The sequence below is a fragment of the Chionomys nivalis genome, chromosome 22, assembly GCF_950005125.1.
Source record: "Chionomys nivalis chromosome 22, mChiNiv1.1, whole genome shotgun sequence".
In the NCBI taxonomy this organism is placed as follows: domain Eukaryota; kingdom Metazoa; phylum Chordata; class Mammalia; order Rodentia; family Cricetidae; genus Chionomys; species Chionomys nivalis.
Genome location: NC_080107.1, coordinates 52,638,452 through 52,666,290, shown reverse-complemented (window position 1 = coordinate 52,666,290; position 27,839 = coordinate 52,638,452). Strand labels below are relative to the sequence as shown.

The following is a 27,839-nucleotide window of genomic DNA, read 5'->3' as shown; positions in this document are numbered from 1 at the left end:
GCTCTTAACCTCTGAGCCATCTCTCCAGTCCTATGTTTCTGTTTTTTTTTTAAGGTACTGTAACTATGAAGTTCATTTAAAAAGGTCATGTAAAGTTTTAGTTTTCAAAAGCTATTTAGGATAATAAAGGCTAATTAATAGTTATCTAAAACTATGAAACTTATAATCATGTTAGGTATGTTCTCAGGGTCATACAGAGATATATTTTAGATAGACAAGTGATCTTCAAACACTTCAAAGACCACAGATTATGACATTTAAAATGTTTTCATAACATGAGTGTTTTCTTGATAGTGAGACACATCTGCTCTTGATAGCACCAATCTACTTCAAAAAAGGATAATGGGAATCAAAGAATCTCCACATGGAGTTTGTTTTCTTTGTGGCAAAAGCTAGCCATCTGGGAAGAACTGCCCTTCCCCTAACCACTGACAGTATACTGTCCAAACTAGACAAGCAGGACACAAAAGAAGGCAACTTTGGCAAAGTTCATGCATCACAGAAAAGTCTGTCAGATACTCTAGGCCTATAGGCTGAAGATGGATGCCCCAACATTGCAGAGGAACCTTGGGTGACTGTCCAGGCAGCCAGTTGTTTCTGTCATCTCTTTTAGTTTAAAAGCTGCTTACACTACACTTCCTGTTTACTAAGGTAGTATTATATCCTTCTGGGGTCTTTGATGGAGCTGAAGACTAGACAGTGATAGTTATAGTTTTCCTTGGCTATAATAGAAGGTAAACGAGGCACAGAGCTTTGGACTCATGAGATAGAATAAATAATGAAGCATTTATTTTCTCCAAATATGCCAAATACAAATGGACCGAACAGTGTAAATGTGCCGGGCGGTGGTGGCGCACGCCTTTAATCCCAGCACTCGGGAGGCAGAGGCAGGCGGATCTCTGAGAGTTTGAGGCCAGCCTGGTCTACAAGAGCTAGTGCCAGGACAGGCTCCAAAGCTACAGAGAAAACCTGCCTCGAAAAACTAAAAAAAAAAAAAAAAAAAAAAAAAAAAAAAGTAATTCTTTTTTTGTTTTGTTTTTGAAGACATTATTTCTCTACGTAGCTTTGGAACTAGCTTTTGTAGACCAGGCTGGCCTCGAACTCACAGAGATCCACCTGCCTTTGCCTCCCGAGTGCTGGGATTAAAGGCGTGCACTACCACTGCCCCCCCCTTCTTTTCTTTTTTTTTCTAAGACAGGGTTTCTCGGTATAACAGACCTGCTTGTCCTAGACTCACTTTGTAGACCAGGATGGCCTCAAACTTGTGGCAGAAATTAATACTGGCCTGGTGCCAGAGGGTTAGCAAGTAACCCTTTGGTGGCCATGAAACCCCGCTGGGTTATACCTGATGTAGCTCTGGAGTTTTCACTCAATCCCTAATCCATCCTTTGTGTTACAGATACCTTCTGTTGCCCTATGTGAATCTTGTCTGAGAGTTTTCCATGGATACAAAATGTACGCAAAACTTGGTTTAGAGGAAACCCTGGTACCTCATGAATCAGGTACTTGCACCTGGCATTGTGTCTCTGGAAACTTCATTTAGTTTGTTTTGAGATACAGGAATCCATCTGCTTCACCACATACCTGCTAATCAGCTGAGGATGTCACGTTAGAATACTCTCATTCAAATGACACCCTAGACAGCACAGCTTCTGGTGCCTGCATATTAATCTGCTGCAGCTGCCTTAACACACTACCTTGAACTTGTTAACACGGTTGACCATGATACTAGGTCTGCAGGCCTTTGTGAATGCTGAGCAAACACTACCAACTGAGCTGACTCCCTCACCTGATGTGGGATTTCTCTCTGTATGCTGTGATTACCATTGATTAATAAAGGAACTGTCTTGGGCCTGTGCAGGGAACACAGATAGGCATGGAAAACTAAACTGAATGCTGAGAAGAAAGAGGAGTGAGAGAGAAGCCATGTCACCCCGCCAGAGCCAGAAGGAACTTTACCCGGTAAGCCACAGTCACGTGGCGATACATTAATAGATCAATGGAGATGGGCTAAATTAAGATATAAGAGTTAGCAAATAAGAAGCTAGAGCTAATGGACCAGCAGTGTTTTAAATAATATAGTTTCTGTGTGATTATTTCTGGAGTCTGGGCGGCCAGGAAACAAGCAGTCTCCCCTAACACTCGCCCTCTGTATAGATATGAGCAGGCTGTGCTCCTCAGGGAAAGTCCTTTTTCTGCATCTCCATGCTTCCAGAGCTGCAACCCTCAGGCCCAGCCCCATTCCTCCATCTTCAACGGCAGCCACGCAGCCACATCTATAGTTCTTTATTTGAATTTGCACATGGCGGCACATACCTGTAAGCCTAGCACTTGGGAGAGGGCAGCAAGAGGATCATGAATTCATAAACAGCCTTGGCCAGGGATTTTTGAGGCAAGGCTTGGCCATGTGAGACTGTCTCAACCAAAACAAAATCACCTTGACGTGTTTCTGCTGTCACATCATGCCTTCTGTCTTGTAGGAATTGTGAGGATTCTTGACCATTTAGGGCTCATCCAAATTAACTAGGGAGAACTCTCCATCTAGTTACAGATCCTCCATTTAATCTAACTGCCTGTCTCCTCTGTGCTGAAATTACAGGTGCCCAGTACTTTGCCTTTCCCCTTCCCCCGTTTCTGAGACAGTCTCACTATGTAGTGCTATCTGGCCTCAAATTCACTATGTACACCAAGGTTAGCCTCCAACTCAAAGAGATCCGCCTGCACCTGCCTCCCAAAAGAGTGCACCACCACCACTTTTGGCCCAGAAGTATCTCTCTCTCACCTCCTACCTTTCTTCCTTTATATGTTGCCTCCTCCCCCATTTCTCTCTGTATTCCTGGCTGTCCTGGAATCCCTCTGTAGACCAGGCTGGCCTTAAACTTAAGTCTTCCTGTCTCTGCCTCCTAAGGGTTGGGATTAAAGGTGTGAGCTACCACTGCCCAGCTGCTATTCTGTTTTTTTTTTTTTTTTAAATTTATTTATTTATTATGTATACAATATTCTGCCTCCATGTATGCCTGAAGGCCAGAAGAGGGCACCAGACCTCTTTACAGATGGTTGTGAGCCACCATGTGGTTGCTGGGAATTGAACTCAGGACCTTTGGAAGAGCAGGCAATGCTCTTAACCGCTGAGCCATCTCTCCAGCCCCGCTATTCTGTTTTTTTAATTTATATCTACCCTAAACCTATGCTCTGACTTCCAGACTTGTCAGTTAAAAAATTACCAGATTTGTCCTAGACACCTGTGAATGATATCTCTATGTGCCCAGTTATCCCAGTGGCCAACCCTCTGGGTAGGGTGAAATTTTGGTCCCCAAAGACATTTCTGGTTGTCATCAGTGGGCTGACTACTGACATCTAGTGGTCAGAGACCAAAATACTCCTAGAGTCCCAACAATGTACATCTGCTCCAAGGTGCCCACAAAGGAATCTTGGCTCAAATGCCAAAGTGCTGAAGCCATGGAACTGAGGTCCATGAACCAAATCAAGGAGTCACTCCAACACCTATTCCTCTCTTTTTCTCCTTGCACTCCGTGGCAAGTCCTAAATGTTCCATGGCTAGCATTTATCCAGAATCTGAATGTGTCTTCCATATACTTAATTAACACAGCTATCCTTTTCTGCCTGTGTTACTAAAAGTTACTACACATAGTTAGAGAAATCCCTTCAAAACAAAACCTCTTCCATGCCTTTCTGCTCAATCCCTGTAATGGCTTTCATTATATTTCCTAATTCTTGCTGCATTCTGTACTGGCATCCTTGTTCTCCCTGCCACTCGGCTCTGGCCACATTGGCCTTCCTGCTGTTCTTTGAACAGAATGGGCTTTCTTTTATCTCAGAGTCCTTCGAATGCCTAACTGCTGGTCTCATCATTCATAGCTTTTTTGAAATGTCTTAGAAGCCTTCCTTTCCTCTTCTGTCCTGCCCACGATTTTGGCTTCGTTCTCCTCACAGCATTGGCCTCTATCTGTAGCTAGTTCACTATTTCTAGTTATATGCTCCGTGGAGGAGAGACTACCTCCTGACACATCCCAGCACCTCTTATGATGCCTGGCAATTATGGGCACTCTGACACCTGCTGATGGAATAAAAACAAAAAACCAGAAAAACAAAACAACTGACTTCAATCCAGGCTTTATGGTACAGGCCTGTAATCATAGCTACCTGGGGAGCTGAATCAGGGGGACTGCAAGTTCAGGACCCTTCTCTGGGCTACCAAGAAATTCAAAGTCAGCCTACATCAACTTCATAAGGCCTTGTCTCAAAGTAAAAATACAGAAAGTGATGGATTTATAATTTAGTATTACAGTGGCTATCTAGTATGCACAAGGCCTTGGGTTTGAGTCTTAGTTTAGGAAGCAAAAAGACAATCTGGTTGAAAGATACATTCTTTTCACGATGCAGCAGCACTACAATAGTGCCTAACAACTCCCTGGGCCCAAGCCACAGGTGTGGACAGAGAGGTCTGCAAAGGCCTGACACCAGCTCCAAACTGGAAGAATATTGCCATGAGTCACCTCCCAAAGGTATTATGAAGGCCCAGGGAGCCTAGGGGACCAATGAATGTGGGCATGCGGCTTTGTCTAGTGAACAACAGGAGTAAGGTCTGATTAAAGCACCCACTTCACAGATGGGAAAAGATATTGTTCACTTCTGTGCGAGGTCCCTAACATACACAAACATCTTCCGTAAGGACTTCCATATGTGTTCTTCTGAAAACACAAGTCAGGAGTGCTTGGACAGCACAGCTTCCAGCCGGCTGCTGACAAGGCACGGAGCAGAACTGGGCTTTGGGATGGAGTGAGCAGCTAGCTAGAGGAGACTAACTCAACCTCTAACTTAAGGTACATGGACTGACTGCCCTCAGAGCCTCAACAGCAGTAACTGCAAAAGCAGTGCAGCCTTCCTCCTCCTGGACCACTGTGAAGACTTCAGCAGACAGCTGCCATTTCCTCTGCACTGTCCACTGCAAACATGTGACAGAGAGAACTTCTGTAGAACTGATTTTGTTTGATAAATACCTTAAGTTTCTTTAGTTCAGACTGGTGGTGCCGTAAAGAACGTTCACATTCATTTCTGCTTTCTTTAAGGGCCACATTCTCCTGCTGCAGCTGTTGCTGGAAATTGAGCAGAGCACATATAAGAAAAGGTCTTACTTACCTGCTGTGTTTCCTCCTAGGCAGAGTCCTTCTGAAATGGACTTTCTAGGCTGAGAGAGTAGCTCAGCTGATGAAGTGATCAGGGAAGTATAAAGATCCGAGTTCAGATTCCCAGCACCCATGTGGGAACCATGCCTGCAATTGCACTGCTGGGCAAAGACTGCTGGATCTTTGGGGTTCACAGCTGGGCAGTGAGGGGGAAGAGGAGCGGGAGAGGTTGCTCAGTGGTTAAGAAAGCTTGTTTTAGCTGGGCAGTGGTGGCACACACCTTTAATCCCAGTACTAGGAAGTGAAGAGAGGAATATAAGGCAGAAGGATACAGGAGCTCAGGATTCAGTCTGAGGTTTCATAGAGATGGCATTCAGTCTGAGAACTTGCAGAGACAAGATATCCCATTCAGTCTGAGGACTTCATAGAGGTAAGAACTAGTGGCTGGCTGCTTTGCTTCTCTGATCTTTCAGTTTTTAACCCCCTAATAAAAACTCTGGGTTTTTATTATTTAAAACCAAATAGAATTCGTACTACACCAGCTAGTCTAGCAAAATCAGTGGAGAACCATGGAGGAAGGCAGCTGATATACAACTCTGGCCTTCCTTTCTTTTGGTCACTGTAAACTTGAGAATAAGCGATAGGTAGAGACTCTCCAGGGGCAGGAGTGGCTCAGTGGTAGAGCACACGTCTAGCATTTGAGATCCTCTCAAGAAAGACTGGGACAGCCGGGCGGTGGTGGCGCACGCCTTTAATCCCAGCACTTGGGAGGCAGAAGCAGGCGGATCTCTGTGAGTTTGAGACCAGCCTGGTCTACAAGAGCTAGTTCTAGGACAGGCTCCAAAACCACGGAGAAACCCTGTCTAGAAAAACCAAAAAAAAAAAAAAAAAAAAAAAAAAGAAAGAAAGACTGGGACACATAGAGGATCATAGAAAGGAGAAGCCATCAGGGAAGACTATGGAGTTCAGAAAAACTGGGACCATCAGAATACATGAAGATGTCCTGGTGGAAAAACCATCTGCTGTGCATCTCTGTAGAAAGCAGTCCTTTCATTTCCAGCCTCCTAAGCAGGTAAGTCCTTCTAGGAACGGAGTGAACTGCTCTCTCCAGTGGTTCTCCAGCCTAGAGAGGCACTATTCTTCTCAAATGCAGTGACCCAGTGCTCCTGTATGGACTCACCATTCCCTGCTCTGAAGCTATCTGATCGGCTGCCCGTGTTTGTTCCAGAGCTTCAATCTGGGCCTCTAGTGCATGGGTGCGCTCCCTGCAATGCTGCTCCAGGGCAAGAACCTGTTGTTGGGAGAGGCTGTTCTCTTGGTGTTTAGTGATCTGCAGAAAAACCAGAGGACAGTTAGCCAAGACAAAAATTTCAGAGGGCCTTATTCTGACTGTCTAACAGAAACTACCCTCTTTGACCTCTGCTACCCTGGTGTGGCTTCAACAACCGCATGTTGTATATATTGCTTCTGGGTCTGGCCTTCCCTGGAAACTGAAGCCTGCCATTTGTCTTGATGCCACTGGCACACCCTTCACGGTGTATTCTGAGAAATAGGCCTCTACTCACTGGACTTCTATGGCTGACGTATTCTTCTGGGAGGCAGGAGAATGAAGTGGTGAAAAATAGTATATACACGAGACGGATGTGAGTCTTCTCACTTCTGAGTTCATCTCATCTACAGACTATGTGTGACATTCAGTGAGTTCACTAGGTGTGCCGCAAAGACTGAGTAAAACGCATTCTGAGCAGTGCTAGGGTTGTCATGAACAAGAAATCAATGGTGGCTGCTTTTATTTCCCTATGTCTCATTTATTAGCTCACTCAGGGTCTGATGACTGTCCAAATACTTCAACCTATTTTTATTTATTTAATTTTTTTTTTTCTTTTTTCGAGACAGGGTTTCTCTGTAGCTTTGGTGCCCGTCCTGGAACTAGCTCTTGTAGACTAGGCTGGCCTCAAACTCCCAGAGATCCGCCTGCCTCTGCCTCCCGAGTGCTGGGATTAAAGGCGTGCGCCACCACTGCCCGGCTATTTTTTTTTTTTTTTTAAAGAGGGTTTGACTGGCAGAACTCATTGTGTAGACCAGGCTGGCCTTGAACTCAAAGAGATTAGCCCTCTTCAGCTGGGATTCACCACACCCAGATCATTCTGCGGTTTTGACCTGTTTTCATTTTCCACAGCTCAGCCTGAAAACTAGGCTTTGAACTCTCAAGGACCCACAAGATGGGATCATCAACAAAAGTGGATAAGTGGATGTTGGGTGGAAACTACCAGTTAGTCCCTTGGTTCTAGGTAACACTGACCCTCCAGAAAACCCTACCACCTCTTGCTTTACTTAAGCCAAATCCAGATACTATTGTAGACATGGGCGTATATCTGGTGTTGAGGGAAAGCACTGGAATCTGGCACGTGGTGAACACTTACAAGTTTCTGGATCTGGGCTTCCTGGGCAGTCACAACATCCCTGCTCTGGTTCAGCTGCTCCTCAGCGGCCTGTAGGCTTTGCTCTAGATCCTTCACCTGAGGGAAAACACAAACATTCTTTCTACTCACAAGAAATTGGGAGGGTTTAATGTATGGTTTAAAATTAAGCCAGAAACAAAGATGTAGTGGCACACACCTGTAATCAGAGTACTCATGGTGGAGACAGGAGACCAGAAATTCAAAGCTATTCTTCACCACATAATGAGTTTGACGCTAGCCTAGGCTACAGGAGACTGTGTGTGTGTGTGTGTGTGTGAGAGAGAGAGAGAGAGAGAGACAGACAGAGAGACAGAGACAGACAGAGAGAGAGACAGAGAGAGAGAGAGAGAGAGAGAGCGGGACAGAGAGAGCACATGCAGAGAGAGAGAGAGAGAGCGAGAGAGACAGAGAGAGCACATGCAGAGAGAGAGAGAGAGAGAGAGTGAGTTAGGTGTCATAAATAAAGAAGGCACAGGTATTTAATCCCAGCAGAAGCAGGCACAGTTTGAGGCCAACATGGAAGTTCTAGGTCTGCCAGGGCTACATAGTGAGACCCTGTCACAAAACAAACAAGAAGGGCTGGAGAGATGGCACAGCTGATCTACCAGAAATCAAGGGTTCAGTTCCCAGCACACAAATGGAACTCACAGACACCAATAACTCCAGTTTTAGAGACTCTATGATGATCTCTTTTGTCTTCTAAAGGCACCAGGCCTACATATGGTGCACAGACATACATGTAGGCAAAACACTCATACACATAAAATAATTAACAAACAAAAACTCATCCCACCCCATCCACAAAATATTAAAAAAAATCCCAGCAAAACAAAATAAAAGCAGAACAGGTAAGGCATGGAAGGGCATGGAAGAAACATGATACTTGGAAGGCTGAGGAAGAAGGATTGTAGCAACTTACAGGTCAGCCTGGCTACATAGGGAGCACCTGTCTAAAAATAAACAAAATGAAAACAAAATAAAATTCAAACAAGAAAAAGAAGTCCAACTCAGGGATATATACAGATATTGTTCAGTGGTAGAGCGAGTTCCTTGAATGAACAAGTTTCAATTCCATAACAACATAAAATCCTACATTACAGAAATGAGCAAGAGCCCCAAGTCTTCTATTATAAAGCAATACCACTTTAATGTCTTTTCTTCAGGTCTTTATGAATTTTTAATAGTTTGCATACAGTTTAAATACACCCACCATGCTTTACCTCCCACTAATAACATGGATGTAGACTGGAGATTATTTTTTTCTCAAAGAGTGCTTCCTGCTTTACTGACCGTACATCTATAGGATTACCGGCTGGTACTTGGGTTGTTATACATTTTTATTTATTCTAGGTTTTAGAATTTTTGCTTTATGTGGAACTTATTAGATGGTGTATGCATGCACACACCACAGCATGCTGTAGAGGCTGAAGAAGAGCTCTGTGTGGAGCTGACTGTCTCCTCCCTCTCTATGTGTGCTCCAGGGATCAATCCAGGTTGTCAGGTTGATGTGGCAGGTGCCTTTATCTGCAGAGCCCTCTCTAATGCTCTCTTTGACATATTCTTCAATCTAAAATAAAGCAGTCATTAATATTTTCACACAAAACTGTCTGACGTGGTTTCAGTAACTTCCTTGGGAGTGACTGCCAGCAGTGGGATTGCTGACCACACCATGAATTTCGACCTCATGCAGTCCACAAATTCTGAGATACATATTGCCAACCATTCTACTAAAGAAATACACTGGCAAAGGCAGAGACAATTCAACGTGTACAGAAAAACTCAGTCTGTACTAAAGCTACATCAGAGACAGTGAGGAAAGGCAGACTATTCAGCAAATAATGTAAGAAAGGTGGAGAAAAGGAAAGCTGGATTCTTACTGAATGCCACACAACAGTGTGCATATGAACAAGAGCTCTAGTATGTGGACGAAACTATGTAATTAAAATATAGAATATCTCTGTGACTTAGACACATGCATGCATGTATTTTCCCCCTGAAACAGTGTTTCTCTGTGTGGACCTGGCTGTCCTGGAACTAGCTCTGTAGACCAGGCTGGCCTCAAACTCACAGAGATCCGCCTGCCTCTGCCTCCTGAGAGATGGGATTAAAGGTGTGCACCACCATCATCCAACCATGAATGTTTTTTTCTTTTAAATAGAGCTTCAGATCACATAGAAGTGATGACTCTGATGATATCAAATTTTAGAATTTCTGTTCATCAAGGGATAGATACAAAGACTGGTTCAGTACTGAAACTGACAAGATTAGAAACTAGAATATGTAACAAAATCCTATAACCTAATTAAGAAAAGACTGAAACACCAAAGAAAAACAGGTACAGGATATGTATAGACTATTCTAAGGGAAAGCTCCAGAGGCAATAGGAAGATGAAGCAATAGGTGAGAACTCACTAAGCACAGCAGTAAACATAATGACTCATCACTTCACAGTTACTAAACCGGGACAAACCAACCAAAACCAAGGCTGTGTAACACCCATAATGGGAGCGAAGAAATGCAGTTGTGGTAGTAGAGTAAACAACTCCTCAACTCCACCAAATATAGTTCTTGGAATACAGATGACCTGACCAAGAACTTCTTAGCCGAAACGCCTTCCAACCAGGTTACACACATTATAGCAAATACTGGAGAGAGGTCATACCCGAGTCTCCAAGAGGTCAATGGCCTTGGTGTAGCTACTCCTGGCAGCCAGGAGTTGCTGCCTAGTGTCTTCTAGATTCTGTTCGGCAACTGTTCTCTGTAAGAGAAAAGAATTGTTACTATATTTAATGAGTATTTATTGATGCTGTACCATCTGTGCTGGGCACAGGAGATATGAATAGATGGAGTCATCGCAAAGTGAGATATAATTCACATATCACAGAGGACACACAAATAAGTTTGGCACAGTCCTTTGTTTGCAAGGCTGGGACAAATGCCTAACAACAAAAGCATACACTAGAAGCCGGCTATGGTGGTGCACGCATAAAATCACACCACTCAGGAGGCAGAAGCAGGCAGATTTCTGAGTTTGAGGCCAGTCAGGGTCACACAGTGAGCTTCTGCCTCAAAAAAAAAAAAAAAAAAAAAAAAAAAAAAAAAAAAAAAAGCCGGGCGGTGGTGGCGCACACCTTTAATCCCAGCACTCGGGAGGCAGAGGTAGGCGGATCTCTGGGAGTTCGAGGCCAGCCTGGTCTACAAGAGCCAAGTTCCAGGACAGGAACCAAAATGCTACAGAGAAACCCTGTCTCGAAAATCCAAAAAAAAAAAAAAAAAAAAAAAAAAGAGCTTGATGTGTTCAGAGAAATACAGCTCCTCAAAAGTCATAGTGATGTCAGGCTCAGATCAACAGAACAATTATGGTGTTGAGCAATGGGTAGGATGATGAGGAACTCTTCTGAGTTGCCAAAGTTTTATTTTATTTTGCAGGCAGAAATTTTCAAGCAGATTTTTTTTTTTTTTGGTTTTTCTTTTCTTTCTTTCTTTCTTTCTTTCTCTTTTTTTGTTTTTCGAGACAGGGTTTCTCTGTGGTTTTGGAGCCTGTCCTGGAACTAGCTCTTGTAGACCAGGCTGGTCTCGAACTCACAGAGATCCGCCTGCCTCTGCCTCCCGAGTGCTGGGATTAAAGGCGTGCGCCACCACTGCCCGGCTTCAAGCAGATTTGTTTAAAACCTGGCATTAGCTTTACTAGGAGACTGGCTAAATGTGAGGCCTTACTCTACACATGCTGATGTCAGCATTTCTGGGAAAAGGACTAGAGATATATACTTTAAACAAACCTCCAAGTAATTGCTATTCACTGTTTAATAATAATTGACTATGGAACAACAACAATAACAATACCTACTATGCTCCAATTTTTACTCTGATTTCATCAAGTCTGACACAATATAAATTCAATTTTATAGAGAAGACAACACAAAGAGATTAACTGACTTGATTTAAGTCACAGTGATAACATAGAAACACAGATGCTGGCCTCTAGAAACCAACTTATACATTAGAATCCACAGTTTGGGAAGATTGGTTTCATAGGAGTGAGGAAGGCGAAGGGGACCTTCAGTTAGTGCGGGAAGCTCTGGAGTTCTGCAGTGCCTGGAGAGCAGGAGAAGCTCAGCTTGACAGTGCAGTCTACTCTAGGGTAGGCTTAAAGCTCAAGACTTTGTCAACTTTGTCATGACAAGGCAAATCACTGGACTACAAAGAGGAGAGAAAATTTACCTCTACCATGGCGTACGGTCAGCCTGTTTAACAGCTACCCTAGCCAATGGAAACCTATTGTGCAAGGTAGTTCTTGCTCAAGCTGAAGGATTTGATAATAATTTTCCTTGCCTGTAGAGGCAGGGGACTGGGGAAAGGTAGGGAAGGAACAGTGCAGCAAGACAAAACAGCTTGGGTGGCCTCAGCCATCACATAGCTGTGTAAACAAAGCTCTCCCCTTCTTTGAGAAACACACAGGTTGTTTGAGAAACACATGGTTGGTTTTGTTTTGAGACCAGGTTTCATGTAACCTAGGTTACCGTCAAACTCACCATGTAGCCAAGCATGACCCTAACCTTCCTGATTCTTTTGCGTCTACCTTCTTGATGTGGGATTCCCCTCTGTATGCTGTGAATATGTTTTATTACCATTAGTTAATCAAGAAGCTACTTTGACCTATGGCAGGGCAGAATGAAGCTAGGTGGGAAATCTGAACAGAGGTATATATATATAGAGAGAGTAGGTGGAGTCAAGGAGACGCCATGTAGTTGTCAAAGGAGAAAGACACCAGAATCTACCAGTAAGCCACTGCCTTGTGGCGATACACAGATTAATAAAAACGGGTTAATTTAAGATGTAAGAGCTAGCTAGGAATACACCTAAGCCATTGGTCAAATAGTGTTGTAATGAACAGTTTCTGAGTGACTGATTATTCGGGTCTAGGAGGCTGGGAAACACAGCACAGTCTCTGTTTATACCTTCTAAATTCTGGAATTACAGACATGTATATCCACACCTGGTTTATGCAGTGCTGGGGACTGAATCCAGGGCTTTATACATGCTAGGCAAGCAGTATGATAATTGGGATACATTGCCCAGCCCCAAAGGCTACCCTCTATCCCCAGACAGGGTTTCTCTGTGTTTAGCTCTGGCTGTCCTTCAACTCTCTTTGTAGACCAAGGCTGGCCTTGAACTCAGAGATCCACCTGCCTCTGCCTCCTAAGTGCTGGGATTACAGATGTGTCCTGTTATCACTACCTGGTCTCCTAAAGGCTATATTTGATTTCAATTCAAAAATGCATAAACTAGGCCCCATGATATGTGGTTATAGTCTCAGCTACTCAAGAATTTAGGTTGGAGGACAGATTATGCCCAGGAGTATGGGGCCCAGAAGAGCTACACTAAGTTGCAGAGAGCTGTCACTTAACTCTCCAGATCAGAAACTCAGAGCATATGCAACACCCAGCATCACCATGCCTTTCTAATATTGGTCAGCATGAGTGGACAGTACCTCTTTCAAGAGCTCTTGTACATGATCTTCTCCTGACAAATTCTGTTCTAGTCTCTTTTCCAAGAATATAACCTTCTCTTGCAAATGTGTGATGATTTTTTCTTTCTCTTGAGTTTCAGCAGTGACCTGTAGGGAAAGCACAGTCATTCTTTAAGCCCTTTTACCTCTCTTCCCCGCCCTGTGTCATCATCATGCTTCTCTGGAATCCTGTGCTCAATCACATCACAGAAACACATGCAACCAAGAAAGTTTTCCTAAAAATGGGGGCGGAGATGCCAGATGAGAACCAGCAACATTAAAGGAAGAGACCTAGCACAAAGAGAAGCAAGCACCAGGTGAGACACAGAGCATCAAGAAGGAAGCATGATTACTTTAAGCACTTGATAGTCTGGGAAGAAAAAACCCGTCATTCTCCTGGTAGAGAAAGCAAGGCTAATTCCACCGAAGACGCTCCTGGTGTCCCTGAAATAATCTTTGAATCACATTCCTAAGGCCCTTGATTCAAGGCCTAGTACTGACAATGAACAACATCCCCAATCAGAAAATCATAACGATGTTCTTCAAAACTCAAGAGCTGGCTGAGTACGGCAGGGACAAAGATGAGACAACTGCTTTAAAGCCAACCAGAGAAGTTCTGAAACAAATGACAGGAACTAATACGGCCACCATGAATCTCACAGCTTGCCCTGAGAACAAGTGTCTACTTCAACTTGATGTTCTATCAATGAATGGAGTGATGAGGGTGACAGATGGGAGTTGATTTCTTTCATCACCACCAATCACCAAATGGTGCTCAATGTCAGGTCTGAGGTACTCAGATTCATGGTGATCCCTTCCACTGAGGATGCCATTCTCCTCTCCCAGAAAGGTGCTGTGCACACCCCTCACTGCTCCCTTGAATGCCCTGCTTAGACTTCCATTGCTCCAGCTCAAGCCACAGACACATTCAACCTGGGTCAATCTCTCCTGAGGAAGATGCAGCTGAGTATAGGGTGCTGGAGAAGTATTTGCTATTCTCAACTGTTACCAGCGAAAGCAAGACTGAGTGGGAGAACTCTGAAGAATGGACACACACCCCACAATTTAAATAAATTCTTTCTTTCAGGCCTAAATATTATCTGTTGCCTCCTGAGAATATACAGCTTCTGACCCACAAAAGCAAAAAGTCTGGTCCCTTAGAGTAGAGACAGACACCTATTCATATAACTAACTACAGAGTAACATAATTACTCTATAAGACAGTGACATACAAAGTGCTTGAGGAAACAAAGGCAGTAGGGATCAACTATTTGAGACGCTCTGACTAGGCCTCCCAAACAGGAAGTTCAGGTGCATAGAGGCAGTAGAGGAAACAGAATTGTGGTAGAGAGCAGTATAATGGTTTGTCAAGTTGACACAACCTAAAATCACGCTGGAATAGAGTCTCAATGAAGGATCATCTACATCAGGCTGGTCTGTAGGAATATTGGTGGCATGTTGTTTTGATTGCATTAATTGATATAGAAAAACCCAGCCCAACCCCTGGCTTTAAGCCTTTCTGGCCCTTCTACCCAGTTTCCTGATCCAGATGAACTTTGTCTTAACTCTTGGCATGTGTTGTTTATTCTAGTAAAACAACCTTAAGGGAGAAAGAATTTATCTTAGCTTACAATTTCAGGTTACAGTGTATCTTAATGGGTGTTCTGTTGCTGTGAAGAGACACCATGACCAAAAAAACTCTTATATTAAAAAAAAAAAAAAAAAAAAAAACAAGAACAAAAAACCATTTAACTGAAGGCTTGTTTCAGAGTAGTAGTGCATTACCATCCTGGTGGGAGCATGCAAGCAGACCAGGAGCAGTAGTTGAGATGGCAACAGAAATACTTGCAAAGCAGCAGCATGCAAGCATGTACGAGCATTTCCCGTTATCTCTAGTCCTTATAACCATTCTTCATCGTGTCAGATCTCAGCGACACAGTGAGGGTTCAGACTAGTCTTCCGGTTCTAGGCCTGCATTCGTTCTGTTGTCAGCTTTCTGAACTTGACGGACACCATGGTGACCTTTCCACTGAAGACCAACCATCTTACACAGGTTACAGTGCTGATTAGTAAAACATCAAGACGGGGTCAGAAAAAGAATCAAGTTGCCAAAATTCCAGTTAGTCTTCTTATGGATTGCATCCTACAGTACTTTTGGTCTGGTTGTGCTACGGCCTTCAACACAACACCAGGGGCTAACTAATGGCACTACTACCAAACATGATCCCTGCTGCCAAACCTGCTCATTTCCTAAGTCTCCTTCTTCACCTGTTCTCTAGTTACATATAAACTTCATCTAAAACAAGAGCTACATTAGACCGGGGACACAGAAGTGGGGTGGGTGTGGTAGTGTACAACTTAATCGAAGCACTCAGAAGGCAAAGACAGTGGGATCTTAGTGAATGGAAGGCCAGCCTGGTTTACATAGTGAGTTTGACTCTGCCTCAACAAGACAAACAGCAAGATTTAGAACACTTACAGCATGATTTCATTTATACAATACTAAGAAGGATGAGAACAAATGAAGATACTGTATAGGAATCAAATATGGTAAAAATATAAAACAAACCAAGAATTAAAACAATCTATGGCAGGGGGCTGGAGAGATGTCTCAGAGCTTAAGGGAACTAGCTGCTCTTCCAGAGGTTCCAAGTTCAATTCCCAGCAACCACATGGTGGCTCACAGTCATCTATAATAGAATCTGATGCCTTCTGGCCTACAGAACACTCATACACAAAATAAAAATTAAAAAAACAAAACAATCTCTGGCTTGTGCATTATTATTATTATTATTTCGAGACAAAGTCTCACCATGTAGAACAGGCTGGCCCCAGACTCTCAAGTGCTGGGATGCAGGGTATGTGCCAACATGGCCAGTTTGTGCTTGTTTCTGAAGGACACATAGAAGCTTTGTACCGAAATACTGTTTTCTTAACATAAAGAATACATATATGGGGAGTCAGCAGTTTGTGACATTTTCTACCTCACCCTTATTTTTTTCTTTTTTTATAGTTTAAGTTCCATTTTATTTTCCCAAGGGGTTTTCTTCTATTTTTATGAAGTCACTTTACATGGGCTTTGGTGGAGGTCGTGGTGCGGCACCAGCAGGTCTAAATCGGGGTAGGGGTGTTCGGTCCTTCCGAGCTTCCCGAGATCGATTCCTGACTACCTTGCTATGAATAGCACAGCTCACAGAGTAATGCAGCTTGACATAGAGTTTGGGGCGCACATAGGCGTAGAAGACACTTGCTTCGGATATGTCCCTGACGGCAGCCGCCTCTACGATGTTCCGAATGACGAACTTCTTAATGGCCTTGTCCTTGGGCACACAGCGGGCGCAGTTAGTGCAGCGAATTGGCTGCACATGGCCGCGGCCCTTTTTGGCACGACCGTTGTTTCTCCTTTTTTTGGTCATCTTGGAGCCAAGTCCCGGAAAAGCTCACCCTTATTTTTATACATCTGGTAGTGTCCTCTGAGTAATGGCTGGCAGTGTCAGCAGCTCATATGCTCAAGCCAGGAACCAAGAGATTCAGTTTTGTCAATCTCCTCATTATCTGTTAAGTTTGTCCAACCTCCATTTGCCATCGCTCTTAGGAATGGCACCATCATGGGCTGGCGAGATGGCCTAGGGTGTAAAGGCACCTGCTGCTGGGGCTTACAGACTGAGTTCAATCCCGGGACTCACGTGGTGGAAGGAGACAACTCACCCCTGAAGGCTGTCATCTGACCTCCAAATATTTGCCATGGTCCATATTCACAAATGCACACGATAAAAAATAATTTAAAAATTTAAGCCATCAGCACTTTGCACATTTTTTGAAAGGGAAGGCCCTTTCAGTATTCCCTGTCCTACAGTCAAATGAATCCACTCTTCTTCTGTGGCCCCTTTCCAGCTCTCCGCCAGGCCCTTAACGAGCCAGTTTCTTTACTTGTTTCAAGGTTTTTGCTCATGCTGTTTCCTGACTGACATTCTATCCTTTCATCCATCCTGTCCCATTCCATCAGGGCATCACTGGGTGTCAATGTCTGAAGGCAAACAGTATGACCCCAATGTGGAGGTCTGATCTGACACCCTGTACAGGCTCCCGCAGCATCCCAGTCTTCCTTCAGTGCACTCACTGAAGTCATACGTTCATTATACACGGATGTCACCACTGGTTATCTGTTGACTGTCAAGACTACAGGCACCAAACAGGCTGGGGCAGTATGCGTTCTGCTTACCACGGTGTTTCTAATAGCTAGAATACAGCCAAGCACATAGGAAGCCTCAGCATTTTCACAAAGGACGGAACCTCTAAGACTACAGACCTGACATTCCTGGGCCTTTTCTCTCAATTATAAAAAAGTTGATGAGGGGCTGGAGAGATGGCTCAGAGGTTAAGAGCACTGACTGTTCTTTCAGAGGTCCTGAGTTCAATTCCCAGTAACCACATGGTGGCTTACAGCCATCTATAATGAGACCTGGCGCCTCCTTCTGGCTTGTAGGCACACGTGGAAGGAATGCTGTACACATAATATAATAAATAAATATTAAAAAAAAATTAAAAAGTTGATGAGCAGGTGAGAGAGTGCATGTCTTGTAGTCAGCACTTGTAAGGCAAAGGAAGGACAACCTTTGAGGGCAGTTCTTTTTGTGTTTGTCAAGACAGGGTTTCTCTGGTAGCTTTAGAGTCTGTCCTGGGAGTTCCAGGCCAGTTCTAAGCCAGGCAAGGCAACAGTGAGACCCTGTCTTAAAAACAGAAAAGGTAGATAGTGGATGGTTCTACCAGAAATAAAGGGCTTCAGGAGGACTTTGTACCCTCTGCTTTCTACCCTCTGGGTGTCTTACTTATCCTTGTCATGCTACTTCCTCTACCGCCCGGCTCCCTGATATCTTATGTGCTTGAAAAAATCTACGTGACTTCAAAAGGGATCCTAAGAGAGATATACACGATCTAATCTACATAGGAAGGAGAAAAAAACAAGATCTCCCGAGTAAATTGGGGGCGTGGGGATCAAGGGAAAGGGTAGAAAGGGAGGGGGAGGAATGCAGGGGAGCAGAGACAAAATATAGCTCAATAAAAAGAACAATAAATAAATTACCTACTTAGCCGGGCGGTGGTGGCGCACGCCTTTAATCCCAGCACTCGGGAGGCAGAGGCAGGAGGATCTCTTGGGAGTTCGAGGCCAGCCTGGTCTACAAGAGCTAGTTCCGGGACGGGCACCAAAGCTGTCTCGAAAAACCAAAAAAAAAAAAAAAAAAAAAAAAAAGAAGAAAAAAAATCTATGTGCTTATTTGGGGTTTGAGTTTTTCCTTGTGGGCATGTTTGAATTCTATGAACAAACTGAAAGCCTCTGCAGGAAAACAATGTATATGTCTAGATATTAATTTAAAGAAGGGTAGGGACCTTCTTTAGGTACCACACACATTAATTTATGCCTTACAAATTTACTGCTCCCCCCCTTTTCTGTAAGTGTCTAACCATGTATACAATATTCTGTCTGTGTGTATGCCTGCAGGCCAGAAGAGGGCACCAGACCTCATTACAGATGGCCGTGAGCTACCATGTGGTTGCTGGGAATTGAACTCAGGACCTTTGGAAGAACAGGCAATGCTCTTAATCTCTGAGCCATCTCTCCAGCCCCCTCTTTTTCTTTTAAGAAAAGAAAGAGAAGGATAGCAGGGTGGCGAGGAGACTTGAGAGATATGGCTATTCTTCCTTCTGTCTCTGTGTGCCTTGATGAGTTTCCAGCAGAGCCTTGTGGGGCCAGAGCATTTGGAGGTTCAATCCTCCAGGGCTACTCACAGCCACTACGAGGAGGGCCCAGGGAAGAATTTGCCACTTTTCATGGAAGACAAAAGGCAGTTGTTGGCTATGAGGACCATGTACTTTGGATCTGTATTTGCTGTACTTTTCTTTATAGTAAGGCACCAGTTACATAGGAAATAAGGAAGCTTAATTCATCCCTTTAACAGACATGAAGAATGTTTACAAGAACACCAAAAGGAGTAAACTCTGGAATGCTTATACTAGATAAGATTGTAAATTAATGACAGAAAAACAGAGAGAGAGAGAGAGAGAGAGAGAGAGAGAGAACATGAAGTTGGGTAGGTAGGTAGAGGTGGGGGGGATCTATGAGAAGTTGGGTGCGGGAAAAGAATATGATCAAAATATATTAGATGTGGTTAGAGAGATGGCTCAGCAGTTAAGAGCACTGACTGCTCCTCCAGAGGTCCTGAGTTCAATTCCCAGCAACCACATGGTGGCTCACAACTATCTATAGAGAGAACTGATACCCTCTTCTGGTATGCAGATGTACATGCAGACAAAATACTTACATACATAAAATACACAAAAAACCCTTTAAAGTATATATAGTATGGAAAAAAAGAACTGGACAGAATAGTCCTTCAGGGCTGAGGAGACAGCTCATCAGGTTAAGGTCTAGCTTGATACTTTTAAAAAGTCTATTATATTTATTTTTAAGATTTATTTTTATGGCCGGGCGGTGGTGGCGCACGCCTTTAATCCCAGCACTCGGGAGGCAGAGGCAGGCGGATCTCTGTGAGTTCGAGGCCAGCCTGGTCTACAAAGGGAGTTCCACGACAGGCTCCAAAGCTACAGAGAAACCCTGTCTCAAAAAAACCAAAACCAAAAAAAAAAAAAAAAGATTTATTTTTATGTGCACTGGTGTTTTCCCTGTCTGAGGGTATTGGGTCCCTTGGAACTAGAGTTATAGTTATAAGCTATCATGTGGGTGCTGAGAATTGAACCTAGGTCCTCTGGAAGAGCAGCCAGTGCTCTTAACCATTGAACCATCTTTCCAGTTCAACCTAGTTTGATTCTTAGGACCTACGTGGGGAACAAGAGAGAACTGACTACTGTGGGTTGACTTCTAACACACACACACACACACACACACACACACACACACACACACACACGTAGTCTTTCACACTTTGGTGTTATGTTCATCTATGTGTTCTCAGAATTTAACACAGGCCTATACTTTTTGCCTACTGGGCAATAAAATGTCTTTTAGCTAAATGAGAAACAAAACTAGAAAAAAAAAATGGAAGTCCTAATCCAACTGTGGCCAAGTCAGTGACACTTTTCTACTCAAGGTCTATTATGTGGTACTTTAAGACATACATAATACTATTTTTCTTTGAGGTGGTAAGTACTGAACTCAGGGCCTCATGCTAAGCAAGTGTTCTATAGATGCACTATACTTTCAGGCCCATAAGACATGGGCAGAACAAATGACACACTTTATATGGAGACAGTGACACACAAACTGTTAATCTCAGCTATCTGGGAGGGTGAAGTTGGAGAATTCTAAGTTCTAAATCACTTTAAGCTACTTAGATTGCCAATCAAAAACAAAACAAAACAAATAAATATTACCCTTTGAGAATTTCTGTTAGGATACAATTTTCTGTTCCTCCTTCACTTCTTCCAGTTTAAAAAAAAAAAAATTGATAGTGCACATTGTTTTCAAAGCCAGCCTCAAATGTCTAGGCCTAGTAAATCTGCCTTAGCTTCCAAAGTCCCTTGACTACAAGTATGTGCCACCACACCTGGAAATACTGTCTTTTCTGTTAAGCAACCTGCTGAGTAGTGGTCCCACATGAGTGCAGCCTGCCAGAACAGGAAGTAGGATCTATGGTCCACTCAAGAAGCACACACTCCCAGCAGGAGATTATTACTGTGCTTACCTTTTGCAAATCAATAGAAAGCTGCTGAATGAATGCTTGGAGCTCTTGTTCCTTTTGTTCCAGGACTACAATCTTATGTTCTGCACATGCTTTTGAAGATATCACATGATCTCTTCATTGAAAGAAAACAGACAATGAGCAAATTTTGGTATTTCCTCTATGGCACACTTGCTAAAGGAAGAATGCGCACAACTCCTTATATTTCAGGCTGGAAGCGTTATTACAGCACACTAAGTTTATCTCTGTGAAAAAGCTCTTTGGCTTTCAGAAGCAGGAAGGCCACCAAGGTCTAAGCAAGGAATTCTGATCTGTCTTTGAGTACTCAATAACTTTACAACTCAAATCTGACTGTACTGCTCGGCAGGACTGGAATGGCCTTGTGCCTACGCTACGATGGCATGGAGGGCCTGAGGACAAATCCAGAAGGCTTTGCCAGCACTGAGATCAGAAAGAGCTCTGATGAGCAATGGGGACATGTGGGTGTCTATAGCAATGGTACACCAACACCTCTCCCAAAGGCCCCACAGACCAAGCGAGAACCTCTGTTCTTCCAGCGTAGAGCAGTGTCTCTGCAATTCTTCTAGCTGCTGGCTTAAGTCAGACGATATCTGATTGGAAGTAACCAATTCCTCCTGAGTGCGATTAAGTTCCCTGGTTCGTGCATCCAACTCTTGCTCCATTTTTCCCAAGCATTCTTCTTTTTTTAAAAGCTGGTAAGAAGACATAATGTCCTATTAGGCCACCGCTAAGAAACACAATCTGAATAGATGATCAGGCCACTGAGATGGTTCAGTGGGTATAGGGACTTGCTGTACAAGCTTGGTACAATTCAATCTCTAGGTCCCATTGCACAAAGAGAGGATGGACTCTGAGAGCTGTCCTCTGACCTCTGCACGCATGCTGTAGCACATGCAGGCCACCCCTGGCTCACCACCCCACACCCCTACAAACACAGAGAAAAGACTTTCCTGTGGGCTAAGCACTGGGCTAATGTGCAGTTCTTCTTTTTTTTTTTTTTTTTGTTTTTGTTTTTGTTTTTTCGAGACAGGGTTTCTCTGTGGCTTTGGAGCCTGTCCTGGAACTAGCTCTTGTAGACCAGGCTGGTCTCGAACTCACAGAGATCCGCCTGCCTCTGCCTCCCGAGTGCTGAGATTAAAGGCGTGCGCCACCATCGCCCGGCCTAATGTGCAGTTCTTACACAAATAGAAGGTGCGAAAGATACATCTCAAATACAACTTTTCCACTTTGAATAAGTCAGAAAACACTGCAATGTGGTTAGTATCAAAGACTGTGAGGGTGCTTACAGCCATGAGAGTGAGGCACAAGGACTCACTGCTTCCCGGTACGATTCCTGATCTCTGGAACAGGAACACCTACCATGTGTTTTACTTTGCTCATCTCCTGCTGCTGGAACCCCTCTAACTCATCAATTTCATCTCTCTTTTGAAAAAGGCTCAGGCTCTGATTCTTCATTTCCTGCAGCTGAGTTGTCAGATATCTTTTATCCTGTTTACAAGAAGACACTAACTTAGGCAACCCAGGCATGAGTAATCTGTACTGTAAAATAACAACATTTTAGATTGTTTTCACACTGTGCATCTGTAGATATATGCATACAAGCCGCAACACATGCGTGGAGGGCAAATGATAATTTGTGGGTTCCAGGGATCAAATTCAGGTCGACAGATTTGGCTATAAGAGCCTTTCCCTATGTGTCCAGCCCCCAGACATTATTTTGAGATGGGGCTTTACTTATGTAGCAACTATGCCTCTAAAGCCCATGAGACAATAGTCCTGTCACAACCATGTCATCTCTGGCTCCTCAGTGCTAAGTTCTGAGAAACATTCTGGCTTCCTGACTGTTCTGTTAGGCAGCGTTCCCAATGTGACTACAGAATCAGTCAGCGCCCACAAACCAACAGATAGCACGGTCAATTTAGGGATCTTGAGAATGGTTTCATAAGACGATTACTCAAACCTATGAGTACAGACACCTATAGAAGTGTTATAGTAGTGACTGTTAGGGCACTAACAAGAGAGAACAGTTATGAGAAAAACCGTCTCAGACTATCCATCTGAACCAACAGGCCAAAAGAAGCTTAAATTTTGGCCACGGGATTAAGGAAATCCGAGGAACCTCATGTGGACAAAGCTAAGGAACAAACACGTGAATGACCCTCTTTCCACGATCATTCTTCTAGTGTTCTCAAGTGGCCACGCAAAGTCAAAGCACCAAGCCCAGGTGATGCAGCAACAACCAGCCTTCAGGTAAAAGGAAGAGATGAGGGTTGGGAATATAGTAGGAAGGGCTAATAAAGGACACCCAGAATGCCCACTATGGAAGAGTAAGAGGCAGGCTGTTGAAGTCAATCTAATCACTCAGTGTTATGCTTCCAGGAGGTACTACCACAACCAGTATTGTGAGCTGGATATTGGGGAAAACAGTACTCCCACCTCCTAATTCCTTCTGGTTCCCTGGGATTGAAACTAGAGTCTTACACATGCTAGGCAGGCACTCTACTACTAATCTATACGCTTAGTTCTTTTTTAACTTTTCTTTTTTGCACAATATGTGAGATTTGTTTTTATTAATGTTTATTATTTGTGTAAGTTTGTGTGAACATGGGCGTGGGTGTGCCAGGGTATATATATGTATGTGTAGGTCAGAGAACAACTTGTGGGCGATGTTCTCTCCTTTCACCATGTGGGATCTGGAGACTGAACTTAGGCATCAGGCTTGGCAGCAAGTACCTTTATACACTGAGCCATCTTGCTAGCTCTCACTTCTAATTTTGAAAGAATTAAAGTGAATGGCTCAGTGGTTAAAAGTACTTTCTGCTATTCCAGAGGAGCCAAGTTTGGTTTCCAGTACTCATGGCAAATAGCTCACAACTAATTGTGAGTCCAGCTCCAGGGGGGTCCATGGCCTCCAAGGACACCTGCACACATAGTCACACAGATACATGTAACATGTGCATGGATTTAACAAGCAATCTTTCTTTTTTCTTTTTTTTTTAAACCTAGAGCTTTGTTAAGCTGCTTGGGCTGGTCTTGAACTTACTCTGTAGTCAGGGCAGGCTTTGACCTTGCAATCCTCCTGCTTCAGTCTACCAAGTAGCCGGGGTTACAAGCCTTTACCAATGAGGCCTGGCTGAAGAAAACATTTCCTAAGTCCCAGAGATAATGCTAGCATTCATACAACAAATATGACTAACCTTTTCAAGCTGGTCCATCTTTTCTGACCATTCCTAAAACAAAACAAGAGGAGAAGTAGTTTCCAGGGAAGAGAATCTGCAATGTCAAGACTCAGAAAACAACCAGCTCTTAAAAGTTATCCATCAACCAGAAAAAGGGATGAGAAATAGCAGCATAAATAAGCAAAAAATACCCACAAAATTGGTTCAGTATTAAGAAAGCTAAATGTCCTAAAAGAGTTACCCATGAACACTGCTATTATTTCGTGAGAGTGGGCAGCTAGACCACTGACTTAGGTCACAAGGCTGATGCTTAAGACATCAACTTACTGAAAGTCTAGGGATCATGACCAACAGTATTTGGTAATAATCCGTGCCCTTGGCTTGATTCTCTGGTGTATGACAAAAAAGAGGAGACATTATATTCTTTATTCACAAACCACAGAATACAAGGAAAATAACACTGGTAAAAAAGAACCAATTTCAATAGCTGCTAATCAGAATAGACTACTTTTAGATTGTTTTCTCTCATATTTACATATATTCACACCACAGTTGTAAATGATTCTTTAATATTTATAATTTAAAACAAATACCACTCATCTATAGTGATAAAGATTATCACTATTAAACACTGATGATACCCTAACTAAAACAATACTGACTAGCTGGGCAGAGGAGGTGCACGCCTTTAATCTCAGCACTCAGGAGGCAAAGGCAGGTGGATCTCTGTGTTGGAGGCCAGCCTGCTCTACAGAGTGAATTCCAGGACAGCTAGAGTTACACAGAGAAACCTTGTCTTGAAAAAACCCAAAAACAAACAAACCCCAATAACAACCACAAAAAACCAAAACACTACTGACTATATCAAACACACCCCAACAGTTACTGTAATATTATTTTTCCCTTTTAAATTTTTTGTTTTGTCTTTATTATTATGGAGACAGGGTTCATCTAGATCAGGTTGGCCTTGAACACCTGATCCTCCTGTATGAACCTAAGTGCTGAGATTATAGTTTGCATCACACCTGATCCTCCTGTATGCACCTAAGTGTTGAGATTATAGTTTGCACCACGCCTGGCTTACTTTACCTTTTGTTGTCATTCATTTAGCATCTCTCAGTAGCTGTTTCTATGGAGACCGAGAGTCCCCTTCTGAGGACTGGAGAGATGGCTCAGTGGTTTAGAGCACTTGACTACTCTTCCAGAGGCTCTGAGTTCAATTCCCAGTAACCACATGGTGGCTCACAACCATCTATAATGGGATCAGATTCCTTCTTCTGGTGTATACATAAAGTACATGATTTTTTTTTTTTTTGAGTCCCCTTCTGTCTATACTTGGTTTGGGAGAAAGAGACAGATGGGCTATGTGATAAGAGTGACAGCATCTTACACTGGAAGAGCAGGTGTTTGTGGGTGTAGGTTTGGGGACAACTTTTTAGAGGATGAGACCCTTTTACTTATTTGTAGGCTAACTAGTAGATAACGGACACATCCATTTCTGTCTGTACTTTACAAAGATGCACAGAGAGAGCATTCTGGACACATTTTATGATTAAACTGTCAAGTCTGACTTCATAAGAAAAGGTCAAATGAATCCTTAAAGAACTTATATTAGTGGCTGGAGAGATGGCTCAGCAGTTGAGAGCTCTAACTGCTCTTCCAGAAGACCTGGGTTCAATTCCCAGCAACCACACTGCAGCTCAGTCACCTGTAACCCCAGTTCCAAAGGATCTGGTACACCCACACAGACATACAGGCAGGCAAAATACCAACACACGTAAGTACAGATAAATCTTAAAAAAACAAAAAAACTTATATTCATTCTTTTCCTTCTAGGTTGTAAAGACTTTACTTGGATCTCCATCATGATTTTTAAGTCAGGTCCCTAAATGAAATCTTTTCCTAGCCTTGGGCAGTACCACATAGAAAATACCTGGTCCTTCCTGGCTAATGCCAAAGCCAGTCCTTCTGCCATTTTGGCTCTGTTGGCTTGGAATGTCTCATTCTGCTCTTGAAATTTCCGCATGGAAGCTGTTAACGAAGAGGCTCTATTTGAGATATGGAAATACTTCAGAAACAACATGACAAACAGCCCATGTGAGTAGTTTACAAATGCCACCAAATGAGAAAGGCAAGGCCATAGAAATGGATTATGAGACTGTGAGAAACTTGATTTCCCAGAACCTTTCTGCCCTGGTAAGATGAGCTTAGTTTGCTGTCTGGTTCCTTACTTTTGTTTTCTGTAACAGTGAAGACATCACACAGGTGAGGGGCAGAAAGCACTACCTACTATGGTTGCTGTGAAGTGACAGCTACTACCTCTTCAACAGAATTGAAAAACAATAAAAAAATCAAAACCAGTAACAACAATACCAAAACAAAAGCATTCTTCATTTTCTTTCTTCTTCCTGTAACATTTTCCTTAGATGACAATACCCAAGGAAAACTTAAATTGGGATAGGTCAGGGCAATTTATCAAAATATATGTCCATTCTGTTGCTGCTATAGTGATGTCAGAGCTTTCCACAGTTGGTCAGTATAACAGTGATGAAACTACACTGAGAATATTCTCCTAGGTTAGACTCAAGGGCAATCAGTAAGTGGGTCACCTCAACAGAGGCGAGCACAAAATGATCCCCTCTTAAGAAATATGCCCACAAAAGCAACAGAAATACACTTATACTTGATAAATTCTAGTCAAACATCGTTATCAATCTGATTAAGTACACTATAAAATAGGGATGAGTTCTGATGGACACATGGAACAATATACTAATTCATTTAAAAAGCTAAAGTCCGAAAAGATTAAAGAAAGCAGGAAAAGAAATACGTACAATCTTGGTGTTTTTCTAATGCAATTTCAAGCTTCTCTTTTATCTTCTGCAAGTTTCGGACCTGTTCAGCATAGTCTTGGGTGAGGAGGGATGCACATACCAGGAGTGGACAAACATTAGGAAAGGAAGTTAATTAAACAAACAAAATGAATGAAAATGATGATTTTCTTAATCTGAAAATCAGTACTGTTAAGGAAAACTAGGAAGAAAGCCTCCATTAACAACGAATGACACAGGCAAGCAGGAAAAGTACAAACTTTCCATGGTATAAACAATGAGTACAATAAGGTAGATTTGTTTAGCCTTGACAGAGAACAACAATTAGGCCAGGCCGGGTCATTGGAGGTTCCCTGCTATAGAAAACCCACCATCACCTTCATTACTCAGTTCTAAGTTTCAGTGCTCCTGTGGTGGTCTGAATGAGAATGGCCCATAGGCTCGTGTATTTGAATGCTTAATCACCAACAATAGAACGGTGACTAAGACAGTTCCCATTCCCTGTTGCAGGACAGCAGATCAGGGGTGTTCACTAAAAGCCCACTTGCAGACCACACAGCTGAGAGGCAGTGGTAGACAAACAGCAAACACCTTAGCAAAGAACTGCCTTTATGGTGCAGGTGTGCTCTCTTTCTCCAGAAACTGAGAGGTGGATGCCACCTCAAAGGGGAAAAAATTACCCGGGGTTCCAAAGAAAGCAGTATGATATGGTATAAAATTAGAAGTAGTTCAAATCCCAACTGTGTCATTTCTTAGCTAGGGATCTTAAGTAAATTACTCATCTGGAATATTCATATGTTAACTGATATTAATCACATCTATTCCCTCTCCTCTTTTCTCTTTCTCCCTGCCTCCCACCTATCCTTTCTCCCTCTCTCTGAGACAGAATTTCTCTGTGTAACCAGCCCTGGCTGTCCTGGAACTTCCTCTGTAGACCTGGCTGCACTCACACTCAGAGATTCACCTGCCTCTGCCTCCAAAATGCTGGAATTA

General features: G+C 43.1%; 2 protein-coding genes across 7 annotated transcripts in view; both read right to left on the bottom strand.

The window, feature by feature from the left end:
• Golga1 (golgin A1) overlaps nt 1-27,839 on the bottom strand; it is a 56,594-nt gene that overhangs the window by 11,069 nt on the left and 17,686 nt on the right. For 2 of the 6 annotated variants that reach the window (XM_057755002.1, XM_057755003.1), the window contains exons 5-15: nt 26,850-26,924; nt 25,949-26,046; nt 24,034-24,066; nt 22,196-22,324; nt 21,359-21,528; nt 20,819-20,930; nt 13,101-13,226; nt 10,272-10,367; nt 7,571-7,666; nt 6,328-6,477; nt 5,022-5,117 (exon numbers count right to left, since the gene is read on the bottom strand). In XM_057755002.1, coding sequence (XP_057610985.1) covers nt 5,022-5,117; nt 6,328-6,477; nt 7,571-7,666; nt 10,272-10,367; nt 13,101-13,226; nt 20,819-20,930; nt 21,359-21,528; nt 22,196-22,324; nt 24,034-24,066; nt 25,949-26,046; nt 26,850-26,924 — 1,181 coding nt within the window. Of the gene's footprint in view, nt 1-5,021; nt 5,118-6,327; nt 6,478-7,570; nt 7,667-10,271; nt 10,368-13,100; nt 13,227-20,818; nt 20,931-21,358; nt 21,529-22,195; nt 22,325-24,033; nt 24,067-24,342; nt 24,846-25,948; nt 26,047-26,849; nt 26,925-27,839 lie in introns of those variants that run through there. The other 4 variants (XM_057755004.1, XM_057755005.1, XM_057755007.1 and 1 more) reach the window with 4 other exon arrangements.
• Nucleotides 16,172-16,569, bottom strand: LOC130864513 (40S ribosomal protein S26-like). The gene has a single exon (XM_057755009.1). It carries the CDS (start codon nt 16,532-16,534, stop codon nt 16,187-16,189), a length of 348 nt encoding a protein of 115 aa, XP_057610992.1. The 5' UTR covers nt 16,535-16,569; the 3' UTR covers nt 16,172-16,186.